Source organism: Drosophila rhopaloa, unplaced genomic scaffold (assembly GCF_018152115.1).
Source record: "Drosophila rhopaloa isolate 14029-0021.01 unplaced genomic scaffold, ASM1815211v1 contig_115, whole genome shotgun sequence".
NCBI classification, from domain to species: domain Eukaryota; kingdom Metazoa; phylum Arthropoda; class Insecta; order Diptera; family Drosophilidae; genus Drosophila; species Drosophila rhopaloa.
In genome coordinates this window covers 12083034-12098838 of record NW_025334990.1, presented here as the reverse complement: position 1 = coordinate 12098838, position 15805 = coordinate 12083034, and the positions used below count along the sequence as shown (strand labels likewise).

Genomic DNA, 15805 nt, shown 5'->3' with positions numbered 1-15805 from the left:
TTTATTTTTTTGGCAACATAATTTACTTGTTGGCAAATCAAATTGTAGGGGGAACTCTACTATGCGAAATGAAATGCTTGTCGTCAATTGGCAAATTAATGAGCATTTGATGGCCAGTTGACCTTATGTCAAGTATACGCCGTGTGGCCGGACGCTGAGGGGCAGCAGACAGCACCTTGTAATTGGATTGCAAACGTTTGTTCTGGTTCTGTCTGGCCTCTTTCTTGTATAATTTTATCAGTTTGGGTAAACAATGGAGAACATGAAGGGGGACGCCGCTGATGCAACACAGTGTTTCATAAAAGTAAGGCCCACTAAAAGGATTATTATTCTTTGCCATTATGTACATTTTGCATATGAGTATGAGCGATGATATAATAATTGCAAAACACACTGCACAGCCACAAAGCAAAAGTCGAGAGAATGACGCTGCCAATGCGGCTCATTTCATTATTGCACTTGAACTTGCACTTGACATGCAAATTGCCGATGCGATAACTGCGATGCAATGAAGATTCCCTTCGCTAATGAGGCGGGTAAACAACGAGATTGGAGGGATCCATTTCACGCGATTATAATTGATTTTTTAATTTCTTAAAACGAGTACCACAGTTTATTAAATAATAGTTAATCCCTTGAAGCCGTTTCTTTTACCTAACTTGTATTACATAAGAAGATATAAGAAAATACTACTGCTCTTGTTAGTCACAAAATAGCATTTAAATAACATTGCCTAAACCATTTTTATTCTTTGTAGACATCTTATAAATTATATGAATATCCTATAAATAGAATATTAGTTTTGGCCTTGAAAATTGTAAATGTTTTTTGTTCTAGTACAACTTTTAATTGACTTTCACAATACCTAATCCACATATTATTATAAAGGAACCTTAATAGCTTTCTGTACTAATATTTTTACCGAAAAAAACCCAAATTTCTTTCTGTGCCTGATCGATTCTATCTAAAGCGGAACTGACCTACAATTGATTGATCAGCGCCTCTGGGTTGTCAAGTGTGTAACCCTCAAATTGCAATTTGTTGTCGCTAGCTGCAATTTCCTTCCTGTTTCCCCTCAGAGATAAACTGCTCGCACTGGACGCAGTAATTGCGATTGCGATTGCAATTGCAATTGTGTGTTTTGTGCAACGAGGTCACCACACGAAAAGCACTTTCCCAATTTTCAGGCGATCAATGCAAATCGGAAGTGACTGTGTGTGTGCGACGAGAACACTTTGCTGCATAAATGATAAATTTATAAAATATTCAAGCTACTAAGCAAGCTGACAAATGCATTGAGCAAAAGCGATTGTCGCCAATGTGTAGCTGTTTTTTTTTTGTTTTTTTTTGACATTATTGGTGATGTTGTTGCTGGTGTGTTTTCTGGTGATATTGCTGCAATTGTTGTTCTTGGTGTTGCTGCTGCTTCTGGCTATATTACTGCTGTTGTTGCTGGTTTGTATGCTATTGTTGCTGTTGTATGTAATGTTGTTGCTGGTGGTGTTGCTTCTGTGTTTGCTGCTTTTATTGCTGTTGTAGCTGGTGCTGTTGCTGCGATGTTTGCTATTGTTGCTGCTGTGTTTGCTGTTGTTGCAGCTGTGTTTGCTGTTATTGTTGCTGTTGTGTCTGCGGTGTTTGCTGCTATTGCTGGCCATGTTGTTGTTGTTGCTGTTGTTGTTGCCAACGCAACAAGTTTCGTGTGTGTTGCCAATAAGTTGTCGCTGCCGACGTCGCTGCTCTCTCTGCGCCGTCGGCTGTTAAACATTGTTGTTGCTATCGGCTTTTGTTGTTATCGTGCGTACTTGGACCGCTCAATAACGCCGCTGCTGCCGCCGCCGCCGCTGCCGACGTCGCTGCCGCCGGCCGCCTGCTGCTGTAAACACGAAAAAAGAGGCAGAAAAAATTGAAACGAAAGCAGAGGGTATTTAACCGACCTCAAATCAATTTGCAATTTCAGTCGATCTCCGCGTTGCAGCGTTGCATGAACTCAATTTAGTCGCGTGCGAAACAGCAAGTTTACACAAGTTCAACCGAAAAACCAAAAAACCACCGAAAAGCCTTACGGAAATAGTTAGGAAACGGGCAACAACAACAACAACCACAAAAACACAGTAACAACTTGAACTCCAAAATTACCCAAAAAACGCAGTCGAAATTGTTAATTGAACATTTATTTATTAACTTTGGCAAAACGGTGTCAAGCGCGGCCTAGAAAAAGAAATAAAATAAAAACCCAACGACGAACGCCCAAAACAAATTCCAAGCACGTTGCAGACAAAATTACGCAAACGGCGATATAAAACACACCAGCAACTGCAGCAACTACAACAGCAACATCAACAGCTGACGTTCAATGAACGTTTCAGTTTCAGGTTACCCAGATGCAGATCTTGGCTAATCCATCCCATCCGATGTAAAGTGCAGCTCCGCCAGAGAGCTTTTCCCCCATACTGAACTTGAAAGTGAAAGTGAAAGAGAGCGGAGAAATTAAGGAAAAGAGCGTGCCGACAGAGAAAAGCAAAAAAAGAAAGAAAGAAGGAAAGACCATTACTTGAGCAGCTTTTTGCTTTTGCTGGAGTGCCGACAAACATCTCAGAGCATCAGCCAAGGTCGTCTGAATGAGCATGAATAATCCCAAGGATCTGGTGGAGCAGGTGTACGAGGTGAAGGCTCCTCATGCCGGAGCAGACGGTCACACCTTCCTCGTGAGTCCTGTGGATCCCACTCCCATCCTAGCACCCATTCTCACCGCTGTGCCTGTGATGAAGGCCATGGAATCACCTCTACCCATGGAGACACCCAAGGAAGAGCTGGATGACGATCAGCCCAGCTGCAGTTCCCAGGCTGTGGTGCCCCTGTCCTCGTCCCTGCCGTGCAAGTTGCTCCGCATGCATGCCAGGCGATCTGCCCAGGCTCTGCTCCACCAAATGGAATCCCTGGACTCTCAGCTGGGCAGCAGCAATGGCAGCACCTCGGAGGATACCTCGCCCAGTGCTCCACCCATGTCGCCATCGGATCATCAGCTTGTGGATGTGGGAATGGGCTCATCCATCGGAGATTCCGAGGAATCTTCGGAGGAGGGTGACGAACTGAAACCCCTGGCTGTGGACAATCACATTATGCACGAGGTGGACTTAAATGAGCGGCAGACTTCGCCCCCTGCAGTTTTAAGTGAGGCAAACCTAGAGAAGTTCCGCAAGCACCAGATGGACAACATCTATCTGCATCCCAACTTCACCTTGGATGCTTCTCCGCCACCAGCTGTGGCTCCAGCTAATTCACCTGTTCTGGACGCAAAGAGAAATCATCGTTCTTTCCTTTCGATGAAGAAGGAAAAAGAGTTGGAGCAGCCGCAGGAAAAGGAACAGGAAGTGCAACATATCCAGGAGCAGGACTTGGAGTCCCAAGGACCCAATGAGATAGATTCCCTGGATCCCTCCCTGATTCCCAGCGAGGAACTGGCTGCTGAAATCACCGACGCCGTGGAGTTCTACTTCTCCAACGAGAGTATCCTGAAGGATGCTTTCCTGCTGAAACATGTGCGGCGCAACAAGGAGGGTTTTGTCAGCCTAAAGTTGGTGTCCAGTTTCAAGAGGGTTCGCCAGTTGACCAGGGAGTGGAAGGTGGTCGGCGATGCAGTGCGTCGTAAGTCCCGCAAGATCGAGCTGAATGCTGAGGGCACCAAGGTGCGGAGAATCGAGCCTCTGCCAAGTTTCGATGAGACCATGCCCTCCAGAACTATCGTGGCCTGTGACCTTCCCATGGACAAACTTACGATTGAAAAGGTATCGGATCTGTTCTCCCGTTGCGGTGAGATTGCCCTGATACGCATCCTCAAGCCAGGAATGGCCATACCCGTAGATGTGCGCCAGTTCATGAACAAGTACCCAGAACTGCAGCAAAAAGAGTGTGCCCTAGTGGAGTACCTGGAATCTTCGTCCGCCAGGGATGCCCGTCACCTGAGTGGTCCCTTCCAGGTGTACGAGATGGTGGCTCCCAAGAAGAAGACCGGCAAAAAGGCAGCCGTCATCCAGATCGCCGCTCCAGTGGCACGAATGGTGGAGAACTATCGCTACTACAACGATACCAATTACGAGCGGAGTCGTGGAGGCAGCTTTTCGGGCCACGAAACTGTCCCGGATCTGCGCTTCAAACTCAAGCGAAACAACTCGGATTTCCAGCCGAGTTACTACCAACAAATGGCACCCAATTACCATGCCAATCCGTATCAGCATTACCAGCCACGCGGCAGCATTGGCAACCAGAACCAGGAGATGGGTCCCTCCGGTTTTTTCGGCTATGGTCCCAGGCGATACAGCAACACATCGACGATTTCGGCCAACACAGCGGCTGCCTTGGGCGATGTTTCGCCTATGTCTTCTGCTGTCAATTCAGGCGGTAATCCGGTATCTTCTATCAGTAGTCTCCAACGGCGTCTGTCCAACTGTTCCGAGCAGAACTTTACGCCCGAGGTCAATCCCTCGATGTCGCGAAGGGCTAGCAATTGCTCGGAAACCGGAGGAGCTCCTCAGCGACGTGATTCCAATTGCTCCGAGAATTGTCCTTGCTCGAGGAGGGTCTCGGACTTTGGTCAGACCACGGACACTAGTTTCAGGAAGACCTCTGTCTGCTCCAATGGCAGTTGTCCCGGCAATCAGAACCAGGAGCGTCGCTTCTCCAATGGATCCATGCAGTTCGAGAGGACCTTCTCGAATGCCAGCGAGAATAGCGGCTTCTATCGTCGTCCCTCCAACGATTTCAACATAGAAAGGGAGTCCATCCAAACCGATCAACTGGTGGGCGGAGGAGGAGGTGGTTACCAGGTGTGGCCACGACGTTACTCCAACAACTTCCAGCAGCTGAGCAGCAAACTGGCGGCCTACGACAATGCTCAGTACATTGGAGGCAGGCGTATATCCACGGATTCGGGTTACGATCGTCGTTGCTCCTTTGGATCGGAAGGCTTTGAAGGATCCCCCAGATCTCGCACCGGCAGTTTCCTGAGCAACTACAAGCACGGTGGAGGAGGAGATGGCTATGATGGCCAGCCAAGATCCCGAACCGGAAGTTTCCTCGACGGATCACCACGATCGCGATCCGGATCCTTTGCCCAACGGGCTGCCGAGAGTCTGGTGCGCACTCCAATTGGTCCAGATGGTAGCAAGGGTTTCGGCCAGAGGGCCAGGAAGTTCGGACAGGCCATTTCACCCGTGAACTAGGAGGTCAAACTATCGTAGAGTGGGGGAATTAATTGTTGATTAATTTTAGTGGGAAGATAAACTGTTATAGAAACGTATGTGAAATTAATGGCTGTACACTGTGATGCTGTCCAACTTGTTAAACGTCCCACACAGACATACACCATTCACCCCCAAAACCCTTAGCCCAACCTAGGTTAGGAACAGAAACCTATATAGTTATCGAATTTTTATCACCGAAATTTATGAGGGGTTTCGTTGGTTAATGTGGAATTTTGCTAGCCCTTATTTTATTCATTTTTTTTAAACCATTCTTATATGCAACATAACTACTACAACAATCACTGCCAATAGTTTAAGGTAAAGAAAACGGAAAATAATTGGTTTGGTAGACACTTAATATTATACTAATTCAGGTAATCAATATATTTGATTGACCATTAACCAGTTAATAGATTGTAGGCTATATTAATCATTGTTAAATTTGAAAAATAGTAGAGGTATAATGCGGGCCCAACTATCATCACAAAGTCTCACATGACTTCTTTAATTGCCTAGCAAACTACCCTATATAGCTGCCTATATCCTTATGAGTTCACAAAATCTTACTGCAGATTAAGTATTGTTTTTATTGCCTATTAACATTTTTAATTAGCGTGCAATTAGGCTAGATTTAGGATAAGCACACCCATAAATCTAACGGGTGCCATAAAAATCAGTTATAGAATCGTGGCCATAGTTAACCAGATGCGAATAATACGGATGTAATTGGAACCAAGAAAAATTAATTAGAGTCTCAGGTCATTAGGTTTAACATTCGCAGGGCAGTCAGATACCGATTTCCACATTTTCCACCTGACCTCCTTATAATTTTCACTACCTTTCTTTTATTTGTTTTTTATTTCAACACTTTTATTCAGTTTTAAATATAGTTAGTTTAATATTTACATATTTAGATGTAGGAAACTTGGTTGTCCTCCCGCAAAAAAAGAAGGAGGAAACAGCAAAACGGATTATTACAGGAGAGAATAAAAATATTTTTCATTTTTAGCTTTTAATTTCGATATCTCACAGAAGCATATATCTGTGGATGCAATAAATTATATTATGCGTGTTAACCATAAATAAACTTATTACACAAAAAAAAAAGGGGCGAACGCATTTGGGGGATTTGCAGCTGCAATTGGTCTGCGGGTATTATTACAATTAACCGACAATGGTGAACTTGAAATGGAGCTTAGCTAACAATTTGCTGTCTTTTTGCCAAATCATTTAACGAATCTTGCGCAATATGGCTGGCCGAAATTGAAAGCGAAATTCGCGCCACTCGAGAACCGAAGGTAACTAGGCCAACGAAATAGCCGACAAAAAATTAGCAAAATATATAGATATATATACGTATACAAATGGTAACAGCAAATCCCAACCAGTCTGCCTTGCCTGTGAAAGCAACAATTTGAATTTTATTGAATAATATTCGTAATTTTTGTCTTCGCAAAGTGACATGAGCGTGACGCATGCGCCCCCAACTCAAATTTTTTTGGATTTTGGATATTATTTTTTTTTTTTTCGATTTTTGTTGGATTTTTTGGCGAACTCGCCCGCGGTTCATAATTGTTCATAAAGCGGCCGTTAGCATTGTTATTGCCTTGTCTCCAGCCTCTGGGGCTGAATTTCGAGTACTCATGCCTTAATCGTTGCCGTGCGTGCGATTTTTTTGCGGTTCCAAGGTATTTGTTGTTCACTTTTCAGTTCATTTTTCTTGATTTTTGTTTCTTTTGGATTCGATTTATTAAACAATTTCAATGGGTATACACGCTCGGTACACAAGTGAATGATTTTTCGCACACACGCATCCCGCCGCGCCGCCCACAGCGGCCTGACTCTATATATTTTTTTTTTTTTTTTTTTGTATTCAAAACCAGTTTTTTCGGGGCGCTTGGCCAGCGCACTGAACTAATTGTCGCACAATTTTTCACCGCGTGGGCAAAATTCGAAAAGTGCAGCAATATAAGATCTAGCCAACGGGAAGCATTTTATGCGTGCATTGCATAAGCTTTTTTTATTGCAGAGGGGGGATTTACCCCACATACTGGCATTGTAATCACATAGCTCGGGTTCATGTGCCCCGCTTGATTAAACTTCCTGGCGCTGAGGCTTTACTGCCGAATTCCCTTTTAAATTTATGCTAATTAAACGTGCTCAAACAGGAACCAAACAAAAAACCAGAACAACTTGCACTCATTAAGTGAGAGTTTAACCCCAGCGGACTGAAATAAATATAAACCCTGTGAATTATCGCAATCGAATCAGGTATAAATTGTGGGGAGTTGGGTTTTGACCGATGACATAATGCGATGAGTATTGAGGCATTTCAGGCCTCAAAATGCAACAATTGTGCACACAAACAAATAGCATTGGTGTTATTCATTAATTTGGTGTATTTTATTATGTTTTGTATTGTAATATTGTAGATTTTTGTTGTCAACAACTTATTTTAATTTTCTGTGGAAACAAAAAAAAGAGTCATTTCTGATTTGAAACATTTTTGGTTATAATTTAAATAAAATTTAAGACTAAATTTCACTTACATCCATTTTGGCAGTCAACAGTTGATATACAAATTCAGAAGTTTTTTAAAAAACCTGTTGTTTTTCTCTGTGCACCACTGACCTTAGTCAAGTCTACACTTTTTTTTGGCAAGATCGCACATCCTTGAGCCGGCTAAAAATGTCTCAAACCAATGTCTCAATGATGAAATCGCCAACGGGCAGAACGTAGAACGTGCCGTGTGGCAAGCCACTTGAAGCTGCCTCAACCTTGACCGTCATTTGTAGGCGACAGAATCGAGAATCGCGAGTCGCGAGATGTAAGCTCTTCGCACGGCCACCGGGCGTATACTCGATTTCCGGAAACTGCACACTCTCCGTCGACGTTGCGCCAAGTCATCTTCAAGTTCAGAAGGCACACTGATATTTATTTATAAATAAAAGTAACCTTAGTCGCCGTCTCAATACAGCGTACTTGAAGTGCGCGTAGAAATTTCCGCACCACATTATTAACATTGCCAGTCATGTCGGCGAAACCACAACTGCCAGCCACTCAGTCATCAGTTCGTATTGATGAAATGCCATATTGTAAGCCAAAATAAGTGTACGCACCGCTGTCTCAGTTGCATAAACAACAACGACGATGCTGACCTCAACACGTTCGTTCTCACTACGCAATTGGCCAAATCAAATAAATTCACTAAAACATCAGAAATCAACAATTACACTTCTGCCGTTCGGACGCGAGGCGAAAGCAAACGATAATTCTAAAGAAATCGGGTCGTTGATTCTGGAATACCCCACAAATAATGTGTGGTCTTTATGGTCTTTTTTATACCATTTATGAAGAATCGGAACTGGATCAAAAAACTCATGAGGTCTTAACACGAATTTACGTGTTAAATGTATCAAAATTGTATCAAATTGTATTTATTTAATTTTTCTGCCTAAGTATGACCTAGGTCAACAAGATTAAAAAATACTATATTTAAAGGAGCTGTCCATATATTACATCTTCTTAAGATTGCACGAAACTTCGAAACTTCTTCTTTCCTGATATGAAAAAAAAAGAAAAAGGAAAATTAAATAATTTTATAGTAATATATTTGTTTATATTGCAATTGTATAGGGGAAGAAAGTGGTTCAAATTGCAAAACCGTTTATAACAGTTATTTTCGAAAAGATAGCATACTTATCGGCGGCGGAATTATAACAGGTTGGCAGCGCATTACCAATTGGCGCTAAAATATAAAAGCATACTTTTCGGCATCAGCTTTTAAGTAAGTTGGCAGCGCCAAATAATTGGCGCAAAAATTTAAAACTGAATTTAAGAAGCAGGTCTTCTAAAATTGTAAGGCCTAATCTTAATTACAAAAAAAGCCTTGTTAGCAGCATCCCATCCTTAAACCTGAAAATAATGAAATAAAAAACCATTTTGTGTATATTTTGATTGCTTTTGTGCTATTTTTATTCGCTTGTTATTTTGTAATACTTTTGTCTTTTTGGAGCAAACAAACAAATTCATCTACATTGGCTTGGCTCGAGGGGAGTTTTTGTGTCTTTTGTTTTGTTTTGGGATAAACGGGGAGTTGCCTATGACTAATATGTATATTTTAAATATAGCTTTCCACATCCTGTTAACTTAACATTCTTAGGTCTTTTGTTTGTGTGTGTTTTTTGTCCGCTAATTAATTAAGGTATTTGACTAACAATTAAAATGTATTCGAGGTACTATTAAATTAGACATTCGCTAATGCTCATAATTTGCTTGATTTTGTGCATGCAATTTGACTATTCTTGTGGTTTTGTGGGCGTTACTTGGACCCTCTGTTTTCTTTTAGACCAGGCTAATACTAAGGCCCAGTGGTAATCGCAGGCCGGCGAGTTGGAGCGAAGCTTGGTGGGAATCTTGGTGGCTGGTGTCCTCCTTGCGGTGGCTCTGCGGTTCCAGTGGCGCTTCCGCTTCCTGTTCCGCCTGGTCCTCCTCCTCCTCCTCGTCCTCCTCCCCATCCAGCTCCATTTCCTCAGCTCGTCCGTTCTCTTTGTCATCCTCGTGGGTAACCTGATAGCTGAGGCAGCGTCGCACATTGGTGGTTGGCAGGACTTCGGATATGGCACTATCGAATTCCAGCAGTATCTCATCTTCATCGAGGTCCCGCGTCCAGCGCGGTTTCTGTTTGAGGGGACTCATGATCTGCGGGGGTCGCGTCGACACATTCGAGGTGGAGGTGGTTGATTCTGCTGAAGATGCGGGCGGTTCTTCCCTGCTCAGTGTGGTCCCCAGTCGCCGGAACATGGCCACTACTTTGCCATCCACACTGGGCTGCGGGAATCTTTGGTAAGTGGGTGGGGAACTCGACATTGCTGCGACTGGGGGTGTGGGTGTGGGAGCCACCTCCTTGACCAGCCGCTCCACCGCTGGCTTCCTTCGCGGCGCCACACACTCCACCTTGCAGATCACATTGCTCCGCCGCTGACCCTGCCTGAGGTACACGAACACCGACTGCGGACTCCGCTTCTTGGGACTCCGCCGCAGACTCTCCAGGCAGCATTGTCGCAGGACTCGGCTCATCCGGCTGACGGAGGCACTGCGTCTGCTGCTGCTCCTCCGCTTCGCGTAGATTATGGGTGCGGGAGCGGGATTGACTGGCACTTGGGGCTGGGGCTGTGGCTGCGATTGGGGCTGGACGCGCACCTGGGGGCGAACCATCGCCACCGGACGCAGCTTGGTCCTCTCCTGCTGCAGCACACTGTTGCCCATGTGCGAGGGACTTTGGCTCTGGCTTTCGGCCTCATTGCTGTTGACCGTCTGCAGGGAATGCCAGTTGATCAGCCAGTTGTTGCAGCTGAAGCAGAGGAATTTGTCCTCGTTCAAGGGCTGTAAGTTGAGAGAGAAATATATAGATGAGTATGGAAGGTCTAAAAATAGGTATTTATTTTATTAACTTTTTCTTATCTTAGATATTTTCCTTGAAGCTAATGTAAAACTTTATAGGCAGATAAATGGAATACTAACTGTTGATGTAGTGTATGATTTTTATTTATTTATATATTTTTTCTAATTATAGATTTCGATTTTTAACAGACTTTGAAGTCTAAGAAGATAACATGAAGGTACTTTATGTGGGTTACAATACTAAAGCAAACATTGTAACATATTTCGCGTATCAAGACAATAATCTTGAGAAACCTATTCAAACTGTTTATTAGTTTAAGGGTAGAACCTTAGCTTAGTAATCCAGAAATTGTCATTAGAGACACAAAATCGATTACCAGCTGAATTACCAAGACCAATTAGTTTTTGCTTATAGGACCAACACCGTTAACATCATTAGGACACAGTAACTGCCTTAGGAAGACATGTGACCCCAATTCGATTGCATGTCCTGCAATCTCAAGCCAGGCATGACCACAGAATAAACCTCTCGAAAATTACGATACGCCTATGCACTTAGTGATCGCTCACGGGATCCGACCACTAATGAGCATCGAACCAAAGGTGCAAAAAAAATATAACAATCCGAAAAGCAACTGCCAGACGGTCCAGGCATATTAATTACCCGAGCAGACCTCAACATTCCTGGGGTATCAATAATTTCGTGCACCTGCCAACGAAAACTAAGCGCCCAAGAGCAGAAGCAGCTGGCCCAAAAGGAACGAAAACCAGTCAAAAGCCAAAGGGACATTCGGTAAACTCGTTTTGGCCAAAGGCCACGCGCCCTGTTCAAGCGGAGTGGAACCGAAGCGAAGAGGAGAACTGGGTTAAGACCCAACTATGACGGATATTAGGCACGCGCATGCGCGACAGCTGCTCCGGGAATTAGATAAAGGTGATCAGGGGAGGGGGGTGACTATAAGGATCGGGAAGGGGGAGGGGAAGGGTAGCCAGGATCAGAAGCGATTGTGGCTGCCTGTTTACCTTTTGCCTCGGCGCTGAAAAGGTGTGCTCCAAGGGCCATGTGTAAACGGTACAATAATGCAAATTGCAGGCCAGGTGCAAAGCAGACAGAAAACCACACACACGCATACTGATCAGAGATACACTGAGAAAAATGTGGATGTTTTCCAAAGGTCTGTTTAATATAATTTTTGTATAAATATTAGAAAGTGCAGTTCAAAAGACTTTGTAATATTTTTGAAATATATATTTGCATTTTACTGTAAACGACCTTATTAAACTTTAAAATTTAATGTGTTAGGCAATTAAATCTTAAATTATTTTATAGTAAAACCTAATATATTTTCTCTGTGTATAAAAGAGGGAGGTAGGGAGGCAGCGTGATAAATTGATTGCAACTGGAGTTTATGGCACTGTCATTGAGGGCTTTATTTTATTCAGAACTTGCGAGGGTGTAATTCTGTAGGGGTGATCGGTTGCCAGGCTACGATCGCGGCAGGTGGTATATATGCACCATATAGGGTTTCGCAATAACGGTTCAAAGTAAATTCTAACGATCCTAGGGGAGTCTAAATTGAGGGTGAACTTCGTGGGTGAGTTGTGGTGGGGTAAGTCGAGGGACTTTATTGTTATGAAATTGAATAGCGTGCTGCTAAAGCATTTCGTAATTAAATTGATTACTTTTCCAGCAATTAAACTTTAGTAATTATGAGTCCTTGGATAACAGAATTGTGAACAAGAATATCTGCTCTCAGGAAATAATATTATTGAAATGGAACTAGTATCTGGTAGTATTTTTATAAACTACTTAACATGGTTTTCATAAGGCTTCATTTTAAGAACTATCCTTAGAGTATCATCAGTATCTGCCTGACCCATTTCGGTTTTCTAATCTAATAGCAAAGAAACCTTACAACGAACTATCCCTACCAAACAACAAACTATAAGAAGACCTTCAAATTAGAGTCATGTCTAGTTTTTGGGTTTTGTTTTTCGGCACTTCAAGGACTTCAGCTGGGAAATTTAAAGATTTCCAATTTTCTAAGGGTAGATCTTTTGTTTGGAATTGCGCAAGTTAAGAAACCGGAATTTCTTTCTTAAGGTTTTTGGCATTGTTTGAGGGTTCAACCACGATAGTTCGCTCTAACGAAAATCCCTTTACCTTAAGTACAATAAACTGTGAACTCAGATCCAGATATTCAATAGTTGATATGCGAAAAAAAAATCACACAAAACCAGAAGAAGGTATGAAGAGCTGATAAAGCAGCAGGAGAAAAGCAGAGAACCCTGATGGGTTGGATTTTGAGTGCCAAGCGGCAAATACAGCTGTCGTTTGGGATATGGAAAAAAGTGAGAGAAAAAGGAGAGGGTGAAGAGTGTGTGGAAGGTTCGTTCACTGCCCGCAGAAATTGGAGCAATCTCGACTCCTCGGCAAATCCACCGCACATCTGCCCTTCGAGCAGGTTTGAGGTACAGGTAGTCCAGCGGAGCGGAGTGTCTGTAATCCGAGACCCGAAACTCACTTCCACAGAAAACAAACGCAGGATCTCCAGCCAGGATCGATTTCCCTGGCCATCTTCCGCTGTCGCATTTCCCACACACCGCACTATATGGATATTAGAACAAGCTGTTGAAAATTATGGGAAAGGAATCGAACTAAGTGGCGGCGCATATGCAAAGTGTCCAATTACCGAATTTAGTCAGGGAAATGCATCAGCTGCTTTGGGACAGGATATGCAGTTCACAGGGCAAAGGAAACGAATATAAAAAACATGAAGTCCTTTCATTGCATAAGAAATCATTTATGTTTTAGCATCCTATTAATAATCATGAAGGAAATGCAAAATAGATTTATTTTACTATTTAATGAGATTATTAAGTGTTTGTCTTCATTGTATTGCCCAAATATACTGTAATAAATATGTTGTAGTTGGTTTTGACTTGAAGTATATATTTAATAGAGGTATAAAAAGAGTATTGGTACTTTTTATTTTAAACAAAATTAAGATAAAACGTAATTAAAAATTTGAAAACAAGTATAAGGTTTTAACATTATTTAATAAATATTACATATGTAAATACAAATATGAATTGGTGGCACAAAACCTAATTTTATTTGAATGTAAGATAAATATATTATATTACTTTTCAAAACAATGTATTTTTCTTGAAAATAATCCTAACAAAATAATACCTGGGCCTTAAATCAATCACACAGCATTTTCTCTAAGTGGGATGCTGTGGGAGCGTTTCATTTACCTGCCTAAAATCACCCGCCACTCCCCCTTAGAACCCTTCTTTTTTTCCGCCCAACGAAGTTCATCCCCTTTTAACCCAAAAACACACACGGATACACGCGCACCGTAAAACTTTGTACGAAGGACGTTTTTGTGCCGTTGTGCATGACTCATCCGCCGAGTTGCCCCAATATCGATTTTTATTTTTATTCCACACCCCCTCCGCCCTCCGCCCACCGCCCATCCATCGCCCACCAATTGTAAGATGGTCCTTGATGAAAAATCCATACCTGAAATTTGAATTTCGCCTGGATTAGCTGGACGATATTGGGTCCGGAGCGGGGCTCGTAGATATTGATCGTCTGGTTGGTGTGGCAGCCGCAGATGAGGCAGGTGCGTTTCAGGTATTCCGAGGAGGCTGCGGGGGCCACCACGGCGGCCGAGGGATCCGCCTGCTGCTGCTGATTATTGGCAGACATCCTGCCGATTTTTCCCAGCCTCTGACGTCACCAACGGTCGGCACTAACTTTCTGATACTGATTTTCGGTTTTTACACTCGTATCTTTCTATTTTTTTTGGGGTGGCGCGAAAAAGTGGCAAACAACAAATGCGAAACGGCAGACGGCGTGAGCGAGCGAGCGAGAGCGACAGAGTAATGGAGAGCGGGACAGCGAACTACGGAGCGGCACGTCCTTCGCGTTGCACGCACAAATTTCGAATGAGCCTGGCTTGTCCTCTTGCTCTTTGCACGACTTCAAAAACTGATGTGTGGCCTGCCGGACTGGTGGAAAAAAACTGGAATATTTGAAGGGTTGCCGGACCAAAAAAGAATGAATCCCAAGGCAAGAGACGCAAACATTTTGAATAGTATAGAAATATATATAAGGAAAATGTATACCTTAGATAAATATTTAAAATTAAGAATGTCGGTAAATTATGTAGAAAGATATCATATATGCAGTTAATCAAATTTACAACGTTTATATTGCCCTGTGTATTTCAAAATCATCTTGTTTTGTTGAAGAATAATTATTTTTTTGTAGACAAAAACTTGTTTTTATCCTACATAGTTTTGTAGAAAATAAGTTAAATAAATGTAAAGTTATATTTGATATTTTTTTTGTAATTTCTTATTTTAGTAGTAGAGTGAATTTACCTCTAAAAACAACAAAGTAAACAACATTTAGATATAAAGGGATTTAAAAACATATACTTTGTTGTTTCTATGTACATAGATAGTTATCGCTTGGTTTTATTCAACTTTATCTAAGACTAACTGGAATACCAGTTCGAATGCACTGAGAAAAAAGGCGCGAATAAGGGTGGCACAGCCACACAAGCAGGCAGCCTTGTCAACATATGTTCATATTTAAGGGCGCCAAGAGGGATGTTGAGTGGCAGGATGACTAGTGCGAATTTCAACAGGATATACAGGAAATCGAGAGTGACTGGCAAAGCCATTAAAGGTATTACAACAGAATTTTGACATATTAAGCGGGAAATAAACTATAAGGATACATGACTATTAATTGGAATTTCTAAAACTATGTTTTGGTTATTTGTTAAATTGTTTTATAAAAATATATGATACTAAGTATTAAATTGTATTTAAAATAATAAAAAACTATTTAAAACGTGATCCTTTCCATATATCAATTTAAACTAACTGGTTGAAATGGAAATATAATGATATTGGAAGTTTAAAACAAAGCGAAAGTATTTACTAAAAAAAATTAAATACATTATCATTAATTTCCACTAATGAAATCTCAATACCCAAACGAATGAATCCTCAAATATTGTGACAACCTAACGACGACTTGACCTATCTGAACTTTTGCCACTCAAGTTACCTCTTCTCCAGATCTTCGGTTGGGTTTAAGTCCCCCGAAGGAATCGGTGGCAGCTGCCGTTGAGCGACAA

The 15805-nt window shown here is 42.3% G+C and overlaps 2 protein-coding genes across 2 annotated transcripts; one reads left to right on the top strand and one right to left on the bottom strand.

Annotated features, from left to right (window-relative positions):
• Positions 1–1970: 1970 nt before the first annotated feature.
• On the top strand, positions 1971–6347 carry LOC108045078. The gene has a single exon (XM_017124266.2). The coding sequence runs from the start codon at positions 2619–2621 to the stop codon at positions 5217–5219; it is 2601 nt and encodes an 866-aa protein (XP_016979755.1). The 5' UTR covers positions 1971–2618; the 3' UTR covers positions 5220–6347.
• Positions 6348–9201: 2854 nt separating this feature from the next.
• LOC108045085 (protein phyllopod) lies at positions 9202–14581 on the bottom strand. The gene is made up of 2 exons (XM_017124276.1): positions 14173–14581; positions 9202–10625 (listed from the first exon to the last, which is right to left on the bottom strand). The coding sequence occupies exons 1-2, from the start codon at positions 14359–14361 to the stop codon at positions 9585–9587; spliced, it is 1230 nt and encodes a 409-aa protein (XP_016979765.1). The 5' UTR covers positions 14362–14581; the 3' UTR covers positions 9202–9584.
• Positions 14582–15805: the final 1224 nt, after the last annotated feature.

Excerpts from the sequence above, each read along its gene's own strand:
- LOC108045078 (XM_017124266.2), top strand. The coding sequence starts at position 2,619 with ATGAGCATGAATAATCCCAAGGATCTGGTGGAGCAGGTGTACGAGGTG.
- LOC108045085 (XM_017124276.1), bottom strand. The coding sequence starts at position 14,361 with ATGTCTGCCAATAATCAGCAGCAGCAGGCGGATCCCTCGGCCGCCGTG. Across the intron at positions 10,626-14,172 it reads AGGCGAAATTCAAATTTCAG|CCCTTGAACGAGGACAAATT; the intron begins GTATGGATTTTT and ends CTCAACTTACAG.